This window comes from Ailuropoda melanoleuca, chromosome 1, assembly GCF_002007445.2.
Source record: "Ailuropoda melanoleuca isolate Jingjing chromosome 1, ASM200744v2, whole genome shotgun sequence".
Classification (NCBI taxonomy): domain Eukaryota; kingdom Metazoa; phylum Chordata; class Mammalia; order Carnivora; family Ursidae; genus Ailuropoda; species Ailuropoda melanoleuca.
In genome coordinates this window covers 104,338,863-104,353,527 of record NC_048218.1, presented here as the reverse complement: position 1 = coordinate 104,353,527, position 14,665 = coordinate 104,338,863, and the positions used below count along the sequence as shown (strand labels likewise).

The 14,665-nt window shown below is 35.1% G+C and overlaps 1 protein-coding gene across 2 annotated transcripts in view; it reads left to right on the top strand.

Annotated features, from left to right (window-relative positions):
- GMPS (guanine monophosphate synthase) overlaps nucleotides 1-14,665 on the top strand; it is a 56,109-nt gene that overhangs the window by 14,604 nt on the left and 26,840 nt on the right. For both annotated transcript variants that reach the window (XM_011232997.3, XM_019806464.2), the window contains 4 exons: nucleotides 111-292; nucleotides 3,506-3,620; nucleotides 9,561-9,658; nucleotides 13,135-13,238. In XM_011232997.3, coding sequence (XP_011231299.1) covers nucleotides 111-292; nucleotides 3,506-3,620; nucleotides 9,561-9,658; nucleotides 13,135-13,238 — 499 coding nt within the window. The remainder of the gene's footprint in view (nucleotides 1-110; nucleotides 293-3,505; nucleotides 3,621-9,560; nucleotides 9,659-13,134; nucleotides 13,239-14,665) is intronic.

Sequence of the window (14,665 nt, the reverse complement as noted above, 5' to 3'; positions counted from 1 at the left end):
GAGTCCTAAGTTAACAGTTTCGGTATGTTTTTGGAGCTGATAGTGACCTCTCTTTTTTAAAGGAGCACTAATTTTTATAACTAAGAGGACATTTGCCTTAATATTTGCAGCTGGAGAACGCTGGAGGAGACCTTAAGGATGGCCACCACCACTATGAAGGAGCTGTTGTCATTCTGGATGCTGGTGCCCAGTATGGGAAAGTCATAGATCGAAGAGTGAGAGAACTGTTTGTGCAGTCGGAAATCTTCCCCTTGGAAACACCAGCATTTGCCATAAAAGAGCAAGGATTCCGGTAGACTTTTCATTTCTATTTTCTATGAGATTGAGCTTAGATTATGGAATTTTTTATTAATTTGCGCGGGCACTGAATTTTTTTCTTTTAAGATGTATTTTGAGAGAGAGAGGGTGTGTTCGAGGTGGGGGGTGGGGCAGAGAGAGGGAAAGAGAGTTTTAAGCCGACTCCTAGCTGAGTGTGGAGCCTGACCTGGGGCTGTGTCTCAAGACCATGAGATCACTATGTGAGCTGAAACCAGGAGTCAGACACTTAAATGACTGCACCACCCAGGTGCCCTGGGCACTGAATTTTTTAAATGAATATAAGACATGGAATGGTTTTATAAGAAATTTTCTTTTATGCTTCAGATTTAAAAAAAAAAATTAAAGGAAAAAAATTTTTTAGTTAAAAAGATTTCCTTAATTTTCATTGCACAGTTACAAGAACTTTTCGTTTGAATATTTTATATTTTTTAGGATTTTTGGGTTAGACTTGAATTTGGCTATTATTGTCATTAATTCATCCCACAGCATTTGATCAAAGGAATATATACAGTAGCTAGATTACCTAAATGAGAAGAATTCTGTGTCCAGTGAGTCACTTTTGCCTCCTATCCCAAGAGACAAATTTCTAAAATATGAAAGTTTCTCAAGTCTAATATAAGGTTTAATTCAACAGCTTATGCTCAGAACTAGTCAAAATGACAGCCAACTTATATATAGTTTCTTTTTTTTAACAATTTCTGGTTAATGCTATGCCTTTTCTCATGGAATTGATGCTCTTTCTTTATGAAGAGTGTTACCAAAAGCAAACAACTGCAGTTTGTAACTTCAAATGGGTCTTAAACATTAATGCTATATTTCATCCAAAATACAGTGTGTTTAATTTTTCTCAAAAACATAATTTTTTTTCCATTAGAGAAATGGTTAACTTTTAAGGGCTTCATAGACCTGTTTATCCTGTGATTCTTGTTTCTGAAATAGAGTGAATTGGAAATCAGAATAGACAGGTTGAAATTTAACTGTGTCCTAGTCTTAGGATACAGTTAAAAACAGTCATCTCTTTCGAACTGTAGAATCTTTAGAGTAAGAAGGGACCCTTGAGTTTCTCTAACGCGACCATCTCAGTTTGCCGGTGAGAACCAGTTTAGGGAATCAAAAAACTGTGAGAATTCTGAATAACTCTCTGTCACATCTAAACTCCTTCATTCCCTTCGCCCAAAACAAACAAAAAATCTCCAGAAGATTAACCCAGGCTAAATGTTTAAGAATAGGGTAGCCAAATACTTGGCAATAGGATGCTAATTATTTTTTTGCCACCTGATTATAAACAATTCCTAGGTCCTGCTTCTGTCTAGAGGTTCTTTCTGTGTAGGAACTATAGTCCTGTGGCTTTGCTTATTATAATCCTGTCTGCTGAGATATCTAGTTGACCATCCTTTTCCTAGAATATTAGTATTATGAGAGGAGAGACCTTTTAACCTACTTCTTTTTGGAAGTTTGACTTGCTTAAAATTGGTATCTGGAATGCCTTGTGGCTTATTGGCTTTGTAATTGCGAGTTAGTTTCAAAGTAATTGCAGGGTAGAACTAGAAGACTCAGAATGAGTGATTAGCTCTTCTTGAGAGTTATTGAAATAAGAATTTTCATAATTGGCTTAAGCACTGCTTGAGTTTCATCCTTGACTAAGTCCATTCCCTTTTCTTTTTAATAGTATTAAGACTCTTACAGTCCTGAGTTGTTTAGCAGATTAATGAGGGATGCTGGGCAGTCCCATGGTGGTTATCTTTTATAAAACTAAGTATAATGTACTGAAATTCTAGAGGTCTTGATTATTAAGTACGTTTTATAGAATTAAAGATCTAAGTTGCATATATCTACCCTTAAGGCTAACACTACAGCCCTTTAGGATTGTTATCTTAAAGATGTTACATTTATCCTCTGAGTAGGTTGTCTTTAGTCTCTTTTGCAGGAGATAGGCTAACATGATGAATAGCGTAATTCATGTAAGCAATGCAAAGTTCGAAGAGTGGGGCCTTTGAGCTCACTTGAATTGTTTTTTGAAAAATGTCCTGTCTTGCTGAATAATTTTTATGAATTTGGCTATTACATCATTCTTCTGGAAGTATTATAAGCTTATATTTTATTTTGTCTTTACATGGCAAGCAGCTGCTAATTATAAAATGAATTGCCTGAATTTGTAAGAAGATTTTGGTTAGATCTTAAAATGCATTTTCCTTGAGAAATGTAGATAAATCAGGATTCCTGCAAAACTCAAACCTAAAATGAGTTTGAGGATACCTTCAGTTAAGTGATGAGCATAGGTATGCCTCTGTTGTATAAGAGGGCATGTGTGGCAGACTAGGGAGCAGAGTAGTCTGGAGGTGCAGATCTCTCTGTGAGTCCAGTTGTTTGTAGCCATATGAGAGTGAAGGTCAAGTGCAGCCAGGTTTTTTTTCCCCTCTTCTAAAGAAAACCCAGAAATCCGGATTTTTATGTAAAATTCATAATATCAAAATATTCTCAATCTTTTGAGTGTAGGCTTAGGGCCAAATTAGATCTATCAGTGGCCAGGTAAAGATCATAGGCCTCAGTTAGAAGCCTTTTCCATAATAACAGTTTGACTCTCAAGTTAACCCATAGAATGCTTTGTAAATTATAATGTAGTTAAGTTATAATATTGACCTGGGTTCTCAGAGAATGTCATATGGGCATTCATATGTTAGCTCCCTTTCCTGGGTCTCAGACAGAACTGTTGGGAATGTTGGGTAGGTTTTCAACAGGCAAAGTTAGGTTATTATTCATATTCTGTCATCCCTTGTTGTATTTGGCTTTGTCATTCTGGGTCTTTCTGTGACCTGCTTTACTCCTTGCTTCCTGAAAGACCTGTATTTTCCCCATCTCCCTTTAGAATTCTCATTTACTCCTTCACTAATGAGGAAGACAAAACAAATTCATGCTAAACCTTTACGGATAGAAACATTAGTATTTATTTGAAGTTTGTACTTATTAACAAGTGAATGTTGAATTGATGGACTTTAACACATTGCAATAGAGTATAGATGATTGAGCTGTGTAGGAGGCTGGATCTGCTACAGTGTACTGAAAACGACAATATCTCTGCATCTGTATTGAGTCTCCCTCAGTGCTTCACAGGAGAGGGGGCATGGCCTTCAGGATAAAAATTAGCAGTTAGAGGATTCTTCACTGACTCTCTTCCTTGAATCCACAGCGCTATTATCATCTCTGGAGGACCTAATTCTGTGTATGCAGAAGATGCTCCCTGGTTTGATCCAGCGATATTCACTATTGGCAAGCCTGTTCTTGGAATTTGCTATGGCATGCAGGTATGTCTGTGAATTTGCCTTAAGAGTTGACTCAATTTATTCTGTTTGTGATTCATATTTTATTAATATTTTCTGTCTTTAGAGTATTTAGGATATTGTATGAGCTAGTTTGTGCATGTTGCAACTGTTTAGAAATTGTTACAGCAGTATGGCAGTACTGACCTGAGTGGAAATCTGTTTTTAGAGAAGTAACTATATTGCTGCGTACAGCATAACAGTGTCCATTAAAAAAACTTAGACATTCAAATTTACATGTTACAGAAATAGTACACAGACGTCCTATATATTTTTACTCAATTCCCTTATTATTGACATTTTAAAAAAGATATATTTATTTATTTTAGAGAGAGTATGCCTGCATGCAGGCACAAGCCGTGGTGGGGGCAGAAGGAGAGTGTGAGAATCTCAAGCCGATTCTGCGTTGAGCACAGAGTCTGAGGTGGGGGGGGTTGATCTCATGACCCCAAGCCCCAGATCATGACCTGAGGCAAAATCAAGAGTCGGATGCTTAACCGACTAAGCAGCCCAGGTGCCCCCTTTACAGTGACATTTTTAACCATTTGAGGATAAGTTGCACACATAATGTCCTGTTACTTGTATTTCCTAAGGACTAGGGCTCTCTCCTGTGTAACTACAGTCCAAATATCAAAATCAGGAAGTTAACATTGATTCAGTTTTGCATCTGATCCACAGACTGCATTCACATTTCATTGTTCGTCTCATTGATGTCCCCCTTGTAAGTACTGTGTCCAATCTAGGACCATGTGTTACAGTTAGTTGTCATGTCTCTTTATTAGACTCCTTTATTTTGGAACCATTTCTCAGTCTTCTCTTTCATGACCTTGACAGTTAAAAAAAAAAAAAAAGATTTTCCTGTTACTTGGTAGATTATCCCTCAGTTTTGGTTTATGTGATGTTTCCTCACTGTTAGGTTCAGGTGATGTTTTCTTGGCAGGAATAGCACAAAAGTGATGCCGTGCTGTTCTCAGAGCAGCTCATTAGGAGGCACATGATGTCAGTGTGGCCATGACAGGTAATGTTAGTTTTGATCATTTGGTTAAGATGGTGTCTGCCAGGTAAGGTATCTCCGCTGTATCGTTAATGAGTACGTATACTTTGGAATTGTATCAAAAACAAGAATAAATAGGGACTGAGATCTAGATATAAAACTGTTCCATGAGTTAAGTGTTTAGAAATCTATTTTGGCTGCTTTCATGCCTTTTTAGAGGAGTATAGGTTTATTAGACAAGTAGAATGTGATTACTGAATAAGACGATAGATAATACTGAGCTAGTAACATGCTAAATTCTCACTTAGAATGATTTGTTCAATAAGATCTATCTACTAAGGAGGTGGGAATAGAAATAAATACATTTAAGAAAAGTTAGCCCTAGCGATTGTAAGCAAAATGATTTTCTAGTTGAGATAACTTTTAACAATGAATATGACTTAACCATATCACCTGAAAATTGAGCTCGCTGGGATAGTATTCCCTGAGGAATATAATTATCAATTGACATGTTATAGTATTTTGCCTTTTTTGTCAGAAACAAGATAGCTTTTTTTCTTAAACTCAGAATTCTCTACTATGATAAGAATAGCCAAATAAATATAGTGACTGGATTCACTTGTTTGTCTTGATCTCTTTTTCCTTTTGCCCACCTTTTGGCTTTAGCATGTACTAAATCAGAAGGGAAGACAGAGTCAGAATGCAGGTAATATCTAATTGTGAGATCCTAACTGACCAAATGGAATCGGTGTTAATTAAAATACCATCTTTTTAATTTCCTCGTGATACTCTGGTCTTCCCTAATTGATTGTTGAGAATTGTCTATTAACTTCTGATTTCTTGTATATATGGCTTAAGATGATGTGTTCTTTCTCCCAATGACTGAGTTGTTTTAAGTCCTTGGATTGAAGATAATTTGATATTTTAGTAAGTGGTGAAACAGAGGGAGTCATTTTTTTTTAACATTCTGGTTGAAATTACTGTGCTTTAATATGAATATTGTATAGAAGGAGGCTGTTTAGAAGGTAGAAAGTGAGCAGACCAGTATTTAGCTGGCTCTGGAGTATTCAGCGAAGGAAAAAAAATAAAAATCAGTGTTCACATAAGAATGAATATTTTTATTGTTCTTATACTTGATACAAAAGCAGAATATTAGGAATCACTGGTCTGTAAAACAGCATTACCAGATTTCGTTTCTTGCTAATTGTTCATTTTGTAGTTTTCCACTTTGATTTAGAGGAAATACTGATCCCTAAAAATATGTGATGTAAAAAGTACAAAAGCTACAACAATGGATATTTTCTTCTCTAGGCAACAAGGATTTTCTAGTAAAACCCTCATTTTTCCTTGTTAAAGTTCTCTGAAAAGCCAAGTGGTTTTTATGAATTTGACTTGGATAATAACTTATTTTTGGATTTTCTTATATAGTATTCTAATGAATGTATTTTCTTAGAAGAGCCTACATCTTGATTGAGTTGAACATTGGAAAGTGGCTGGCTTTTTTTTTTTTTAATATACCTTTACCCTAAGATGTAATGTATTTACATAATTTATTGATCTCCCATGACAGAGTAGTCAGTATTAATCATGTAGCACAACTTAAGTTAAATGATTTTTAGTATATTGAGAGGTATTATAACATTCTGTAAGGAAGAGTCTCACAGATATCTTTTTTCAGGACCCCTTATAATTGAAATATGTCTGGAAAATGCTACCTTAATTTAAGTGCTAGTGACTGACTGTTTCTCTCTTATGCCAGTCCCCCATATAATTGTAAGGCCTAATTTTTCTGTCATTCAGTAGAGATCTTGTGTTAGTCGGAGCTAGGCGTGCTCATGTTAAATATGTAAAACAATTTGCCTTTATGTCCTCCGAACTTAATGTGTTAGGACAAAAGAATAGGCTGATGTTGGTCCTTCAGATAAAAATTGTCTTTCCATAAAATACTGGTGTAGATGACACCGTTTTGCCAATATGCTGTTTATGAAGGACAAATATTTCTTAGTGACTGTTAGTTGGGTAAGTCTAGCAGCAAAGGTCTCACTCTAGTGTGTACTTTTGCCCTCAGTAGAATCCTGAAATTTTAGTAATTTCAGTGTCTTATGTGCCATCTATCCCATTCACTGGATTCTCTGGTGAGAGAGAGCCTTTCTAATTGCTTTCTGGTAATTCTCTGCTTTAGAAGAAAAAAATCTGTCCTGCTTATTGCTCCTTTGTATCTCTATATCCCCTCACTCAGCATAAGAAATAGAATATCAGTAGAACTTTTGAATCTCTCTTTATACTTTTCTCCATTCATGTTGTTTTTTCTTACTAGAAGCAGTACTTTCCCTGAATTTTGTTATTCATTCCCTTTTATTTTTTTACAGCTTTATACATAAGTTTATATCCCTAAGTAGTTAGTTTTGTCCATTGACCTTTATATAAATGAAATCCTGCATGTATTATTATGAGCTTTGGTTTAAGATTCATTCATGTTAATACATTTAATTGTAAGTTACTCGTTTTCACTGTTGAATTTATTGTTTAAATAGCACAGATTAATTATGTATTTCACTGTTAGTATTGCTGCTCTTTTTCCATTTTTTTTTGCTATTACAGACAATACTGCCATGAGTATTTTTGTATTTGTCTTCTGGTGTTATACATACTCTGTCTTTTCTCTAGGGCAACCTTGAGTTAAAATGCTGAATCTTGGCTTCACTAGGTTATATATTCCTCCAGTTTACATTACCACAACTGTATATAAAAATTCCTCGTGCTCCATATCCCTGTCAAGCCTTAACATTGTCAGATTTCTTTTTGTATTTGCCTATCCGAAGAGGTGTTAAATGGGATCACATTGTACTCTTAATGTTCATTTTCCTTATTATTGTAAGATTTGTAGGTTTATTTGCCAGTAATGTCTGCTTTACTATAAAAGCATGTTTATGATTTTTGCCCGTTTTTCTATACACTGTCTTATTGTGTTTATATATGCTGTATACTAATGGTTAGCCAATTATATATAGCAGATACCTTCTAGAGTGTGACTTGTCTCTTCACTGTTGTAATTTCGTTTGTTTTGTTTTTTGTTTTTGCTTTTGTTTTTTTTCATTGTAAGAAACACCTTTATTATAAATGGTTTCTTTACACACTATCTCATGAGATTTTGCCAGATTACTTTTATTAAAAGGGAATTTCCTTCCCATTCTCCCCCCAAATTTAAACCTTATTGTAAAACTGACAAGACATATAGGAGCTGATCTAATTGGGATGGTGGATCTGGAGTACTACATGGATTTCTTTTGAGGCATTTAGGACATTGGGGTTATGAGGAATCCATACTGAAAACCATTTCCTTAAGTCAAAATAGAATATTAAAACAAAAATTTAACAAGAAGACAAGTTGTTTCATTATACATAAAGTTATCCCTTCCTCCCACAAACAAAAGCTTAGCTGGTTGTTCAACTCTTTGCATTTCAACCTTAAGTAGTGTAGTTAAGAACCAAAAATACACCTGAAAGCCTTCTGAGCAGGTGAGATAGCTTTAAATTTTATTGCAAGCCCTCGGCTTTGTAAAAGCATTTAATTGAGATTTTGTGGACTTTTAAATTGTGTTGAGTTCCAACAGTTCTAGTTATCTTGATCATTCAGCTGTCTTCTAGTTAAGAATGGCAAATTAAGGGAGGTAGAGTTGCACAAGGCGCACTGAGTATATAGAAGAGAGCCCTTATTTTGCATTCAGCAACTTTTAATGACTGCTTTGGACCACATACTTTGTTAGGCCTCTGGGACTGCGAGGAGACCTGAAGACACGGGGGAGAGAACATGGTCTGTTTTGGCAATTACACTAGCTTGAATGGCTGGAGTTCAGAATGAGGGGGAAGAAGAGAAGTGACTAGAGGCAGGGGGGACTGGTTAGACTGTAGCAGTGTTCCTAAACTGTGTGGTAGTCAATGTGCTGCAGAAAGTGTTTGATAACCTGGGCTTTTTGGTTGGGAAATACTGGGCTAAGTGGGTTAACATGTTTTTTTCCTGCTGAACTTAACTCATTCTTTATTGTAGGAAGCTTTATTGTGAATGTCTTAAGAGGAGAATGTAGAGGGCAGCATTTGCTGTTGATTTTGAAGAATATTCCACTGTGCATTATAAGAATGAACACTTATTTAGCCCTCTGCCTGCTTTTTGTTGGGAGTTGGGTTAACCTGTATCCTGCATGGTTATGGCAGGTATCTTATGACACCTGTGTGGAACAGATAAACCGAGATGAGTTGTAGTGATTACATCAAGGCAGGATTAACGATTGTACAAATTTTGTGTGTATGTATTTGGTGTTGGGGGGGCGTCGGGCAAATGTGAATGGTGAATAAGAAAACTGACACAAGGAGGGGCAGAACGAAGAGACCATTTGGAATGAGAGTCTGTAGGTTTATGGGATGTGTACAAATGAATTTAATTGAAAGACCAGGTTTTCTTGTTTATGCTGTCTCCACAGCATAGCCTTCTTTAGGCTTTTAGACTGTTCCTTTGGGGCCAAAGGTTAAATCACTTGGAGAAATTTATACCTGCACAGTTCTTCCTACTGTCTGCTCTAGCTTTTTCTAAGCTCAGAGTACCTTTTAAAATGCTTTTAAATTAAACTCAGATGTATTAAGTATCTATTTTTAACAGATGAATTAAAGTACACTAAATGGAAAATCTGTCAGTGTTTAATAGAAATTAACCTCAGGTCAGATTTCTAATCTAGTTCTGTTTTGTAACAATTCCTCTTAATAATGTATAATTACATATAATAGTACCAGGTTATCTACATTTGTCTAACTCTTTATTTTGGGGGTACAAACATAGATATATTGAAAACAGGAATATAAATTATTAAATTATAATAAAATGATTGGCTAATTCTTTTTGATTCATATTAATGTCAATTTATTTTTTCTTTGAACAGATGATGAATAAGGTATTTGGAGGTACTGTGCACAAAAAAAGTGTTAGAGAAGATGGAGTCTTCAGTATTAGTGTGGACAACACATGCTCGTTGTTCAGGTATTATAGATATTTTTAGATGAATAAGAGTAGTAGCGTAACTGACTTAAAGCTGGGATTGTTATTTTTCAAAATTAGGGATTCCGTAATTCTTAGATTAGGCCATACTAGTGGCCAGAGGTGTAACGTCCTATTTGTTTTTCATTTGAGTGTCAGGATGACAGGATGGTGGTGAAGCTAAGTAGGTATAAGGAAAGCACTTATGACATAACTTAAAAGCACCTGTGTGGTCTTGGACCTGTTTGGGATTGCATACTGTGATGCCAATGTTTGTAGTTTTTCCTTTTTACTCTTTGGAGTATGATTCTAAACATTAGTTTGCCAGATGTGTTTTAAACTATCTTGCATCTACCAAATGTGTTTGTATATCTCTTCCCTCATGTTTTTGCTGGGTGCTTAGTAAACAACCAATTTGTTGGACTCATTACTAAATATGTGTTGATGTTTCCCTCCTTCTCACTTTCTCTACGTCGAGCATAACTGTACCTAGTGTGCTATCTTTTAATATAGTGAATGTATTAATCGATTCTCGTTCTAGGTAACAACAGATTAGGTGCTGTAGCTCTGATCTATTTAAAAATTGGTGGATGAGCTATTCAGTCTCTTCCTGGAACCATTTATCTTCTGCTTGACTTAAAAAAAAAATGGCTTCAGGGGTGCCTGGGTGGCGCAGTCGTTAAGTGTCTGCCTTCGGCTCAGGGCGTGATCCCGGCGTTCTGGGATCGAGTCCCACATCAGGCTTTTCCACTGGGAGCCTGCTTCTTCCTCTCCCACGCCCCCTGCTTGTGTTCCCTCTCTCACTGGCTGTCTCTGTCAAATAAATAAAAAATTTAAAAAAAAAAAAAAGGCTTCATTTTCATTCAGTTTTCCAGAGGACCAGAAGCTTTCTTTTCTTGGGGTTTTCCATGTTTTGGGTAAAGCTTATTTTAGTGGACTATCGATAGGGTCACTCAGTTCCTTTTTTTTTTTTTTAATTTTTAAATAATCTCTGCGCCCAATGTGGGGCTCAGACTCACAACTCCAGAATCAAGAGTTGCATGCTCTATTGTCTGAGCCAGCCAGGCTGACTTGCTTCATTTTGACTTAAATTTCATTTTTATTTTTTTGTTTTTTTAAAAGATTTTAAGTAATCCTACATCCAACATGGAACTCAAACTTTAGAACCCTGAGATCAAGAGTTGCATGTTCTACTGGCTAAGCCAGCCAGGTGCCCCTTAAATTTCATTTTTACTTTATTTATTTATTTATTTACGTATTAATTAATTAATTAATTAATTAGAGATTTTATTTATTTATTTGACAGAGAGAGAGAGCCAGCGAGAGAGGGAACACAAGCAGGGGGAGTGGGAGAGGAAGAAGCAGGCTCTTAGCGGAGGAGCCTGATGTGGGACTGGATCCTGGAACGCCGGGATCACGCCCTGAGCCGAAGGCAGACACTTAACGACTGCGCCACTCAGGCGCCCCTCATTTTAACTTTAAAACTACATTTCTCCCTTACTGCATTAATCTATATCAGTTAGTGGGCCACAGTTAACTTTTTTTTTTTTCTTCGTGAACCCAAGAAATTTACTTTTATCTATTTATAATTGTAGTTGACACAATGTTACATTAGTTTCAGGTGTACAGCATAGTTATTCCTGAAGTCTATCCATTATGCAGTTACTTTTTGTTATCATTTCTTTTAATTGTGCTAATTATTTTTAGTTACAGGTATGTTTCATTTATTAACATACTTGTGCCTAAATTAATTCCTAATGGTTTTCTCCAAATTGAACAGATCAGAAATTTTAAAATCTAAGTTATAAACTTATTTGAAATGGAGATATCCCAGTTTATACACAAAACTGGCTGTGGCTGGCTCCTCTTTAATTTTGAGGAAGAGCAAANAATGGAGATATCCCAGTTTATACACAAAACTGGCTGTGGCTGGCTCCTCTAATAAGTATATCTGTTCAAAGATTCTCGTTTTTCAAAGGAAGGTTAATAAAAAAGCCGTAGTGGCTCAAAATAATCTTATGAGCTGAAGGTACGCATTACCAAAATGCATTTGAGATCCATTGCTTATTCCACTTCATAATGGAGAGGTTTTGCTTACATTCATCTGTATCTAAAGTGACTAGTCCTGAGAACCATTTTAGGAATCACGGTGGTTTGTGATACGGCAGAGGCTTTATATCTAAAGATCTGGTTAAAATTTAGTTTTTCTCTTTGTCTTCCTAGTTCTAAAAATCTGAAACTTATTCACAACCTACATGAATCTTAACAACGATGACAACAGTAGTAAACCCCAAACATCCATTTGACTTTAATGTAGTTTATCTTCTTGCTTTATTTTTAATTTACTTTTTTTACTTCTTAATATTTAATATTCAGTTCTCTGCCAGATTTTCTCATAATGTAAAACATATCTTTTTATTTGATTTGTTTGAATCAGGGTTGAGAGAAAGTCCACACGTTGCATTTGATAAATGTTACTTAGATCTTCTTTAACCCGTGCCTTCAGCTTACTTGGCATGAGAAGTGGAAGTTCACGTCGCTCCTGGTTTGTCTGTGTTTCTAGGCCTTTTCAGTCAATATAGTCAGTCAATGTGTATTCTTTTAGAGAAAACAAAATCCACGTATACTCTTATCTCCATTTAAAGAGAAATTTATAGGGTTTTATCTAACAACTTTGATTTTTGTATCTCCTTACTCTGAGGCTGAAAACTTCAGTTCCTAATTATTTAATATTTGTTTTAACCTATAATATGCATGTATTTACACTATAACTGCAAAATAACAACATCAGTATTAGTACTATTACTTTCTGATATAAAACTACTGAATGTTTAGATCTCTGAAATGCCTTCTTAAGATAAATCCTAATAGAGATAAAATGTTGAAATTATTATTTTGTAGCTTCTTGAAATAATTTTTTATGCATGTAGTTATACCACCGACTTTTAAATATATTTTTTTCAGTTTTCAGTTTTTACAGATTGCCTTTTTTGAGATTTAATACTCTTATTGGGTTTATTTATAATGCATAGAATGAATTTAAATTCTAGCAGTGTTGCATTGTTACATACTTTTTTCTGTTTTTTTGATTTACACATATGGTGAGTTAGTATTTTAAAGGAAAAGAACAAACTTTAGTTATAAGATGAGTAAGTTCTGGGGATCTAATGTTCAGGCATGGTGACTACAGTTAACATCACTGTATTGTATACTTAAAAGTTGCCAAGAGTAGATCTTAAATGTTCTCCCCATACACATAAAAAAGTGGTAACTATGTGACATGTGATGTATGTGTTAAGTAACCTTATTGTGGTAATTATTTCATCATATAAAATCATCATGTTGTGCATCTTTAACTTACACAGTGTTACATGTCAATTATACCTCAGTAAAGCTGGAAAAAATAAAGCAAAAGATCCCACTGACCATGTCTTTAATTAAGATATTTCTGTGTTGTGTTTTATTTTTTGTATTTTTAGAGGCCTTCAGAAGGAAGAAATTGTTTTGCTTACCCATGGAGATAGTGTGGACAAAGTAGCTGATGGATTCAAGGTTGTGGCGCGTTCTGGGAACATTGTGGCAGGTGAAAATTTTAAACTTTTGCAGAATTCAGTTTAAAAAACTTATCTGTGGGGCGCCTGGGTGGCACAGCGGTTAAGCATCTGCCTTCGGCTCAGGGCGTGATCCCGGCGTTATGGGATCGAGCCCCACATCGGGCTCCTCCACTGTGAGCCTGCTTCTTCCTCTCCCACTCCCCCTGCTTGTGTTCCCTCTCTCACTGGCTGTCTCTATCTCTGTCAAATAAATAAATAAAATCTTAAAAAAAAAATTAAAAAAAATAAAAAAAATAAAAAAAATAAAAAACTTATCTGAGGAGTCTAAGAATTTGTTTCTGTATGAGGTACTGTTTCTTATTTTATTATTTTTAAAAGATATTATAAATATAGGATCAACCATTAATTTATGAAGGAAATTTAATATTAAATTATTTAGAAATCACTTACTGGTTTGCTCTGAAATACTTTAAAAGATGTTCATTCTAATAGAAGTTCTCCAAATGTAAAACACTACTTTTACAGCTCAAGAAAAATTTGAAAATGGTCTAATTTTCTAGTGTGCTTTATTCATAATTGGGTTTTGAAATGCCTTTCTTAGGTATACATAGGCATGTACCTTGGGCATCTGAAACACCTCAGGACATGTCTCTGAGGCAGGGTTGGCAAACTGTGACCTGTGGGTCAAATCTAGCCTATAGCCTGTTATGTTATTAAAGGGTTATAAAAAATAAATAAATAAAGGGTTATAATAAAAGACAGGGATGTGTGCATGTGTTCCACAGAGCATAAAATTTTTACTATTTAGCCCTTCGTAGAAATTTTGTCAGTCTGTACTTTAAAGCCATTTTTATTCTCTTCTTTTTTGAGAAAGAGGAATTGATTTTCTGGCAGTTTGTGATTTTTTTTTGACTTGCTTATTTGAATAGTTTTTATGTAAATAATTACCAATAATCCTGGAAGTCAGTAAAAAGAAAAAAAAGTGGATTTATCAATAAAGTTCTTTTTGTTTGAAATGCCACACCTAAACAGTAAGTTGAAAAAAGATTTTTCATGGATAAACCGAATTGAATAATTTGCCTACAGTTACTTAACATTAGAATAAGAATGATTCAGGATGGTTTTCATATTAAAATGTTTTTATTTAATAAAAGATTAACAGTGGTAGATGGCTTATGTATTTGTATTCATTCATCCAATATTTGTGTGACTACTTTGTGCCAGTGACAGTTCCAGGTGCCAAGGGTAAAGTAATGAACAAAGTGGACAAAAATCTCTGTTTTAACATTCTAGTTGAGGGGAGGGATGGGACAGCTAATATGCAAACAAATAAAGAATATGTCAAGTGTCAGCATTTAAGTGCATTGACAAGAAATATAGGAAGAGAAGAGTGTTGCAGAATATGTGTGATTAAGATTGTAACTGTTTTATATAGGATATTCAGGGAAGGTATTCC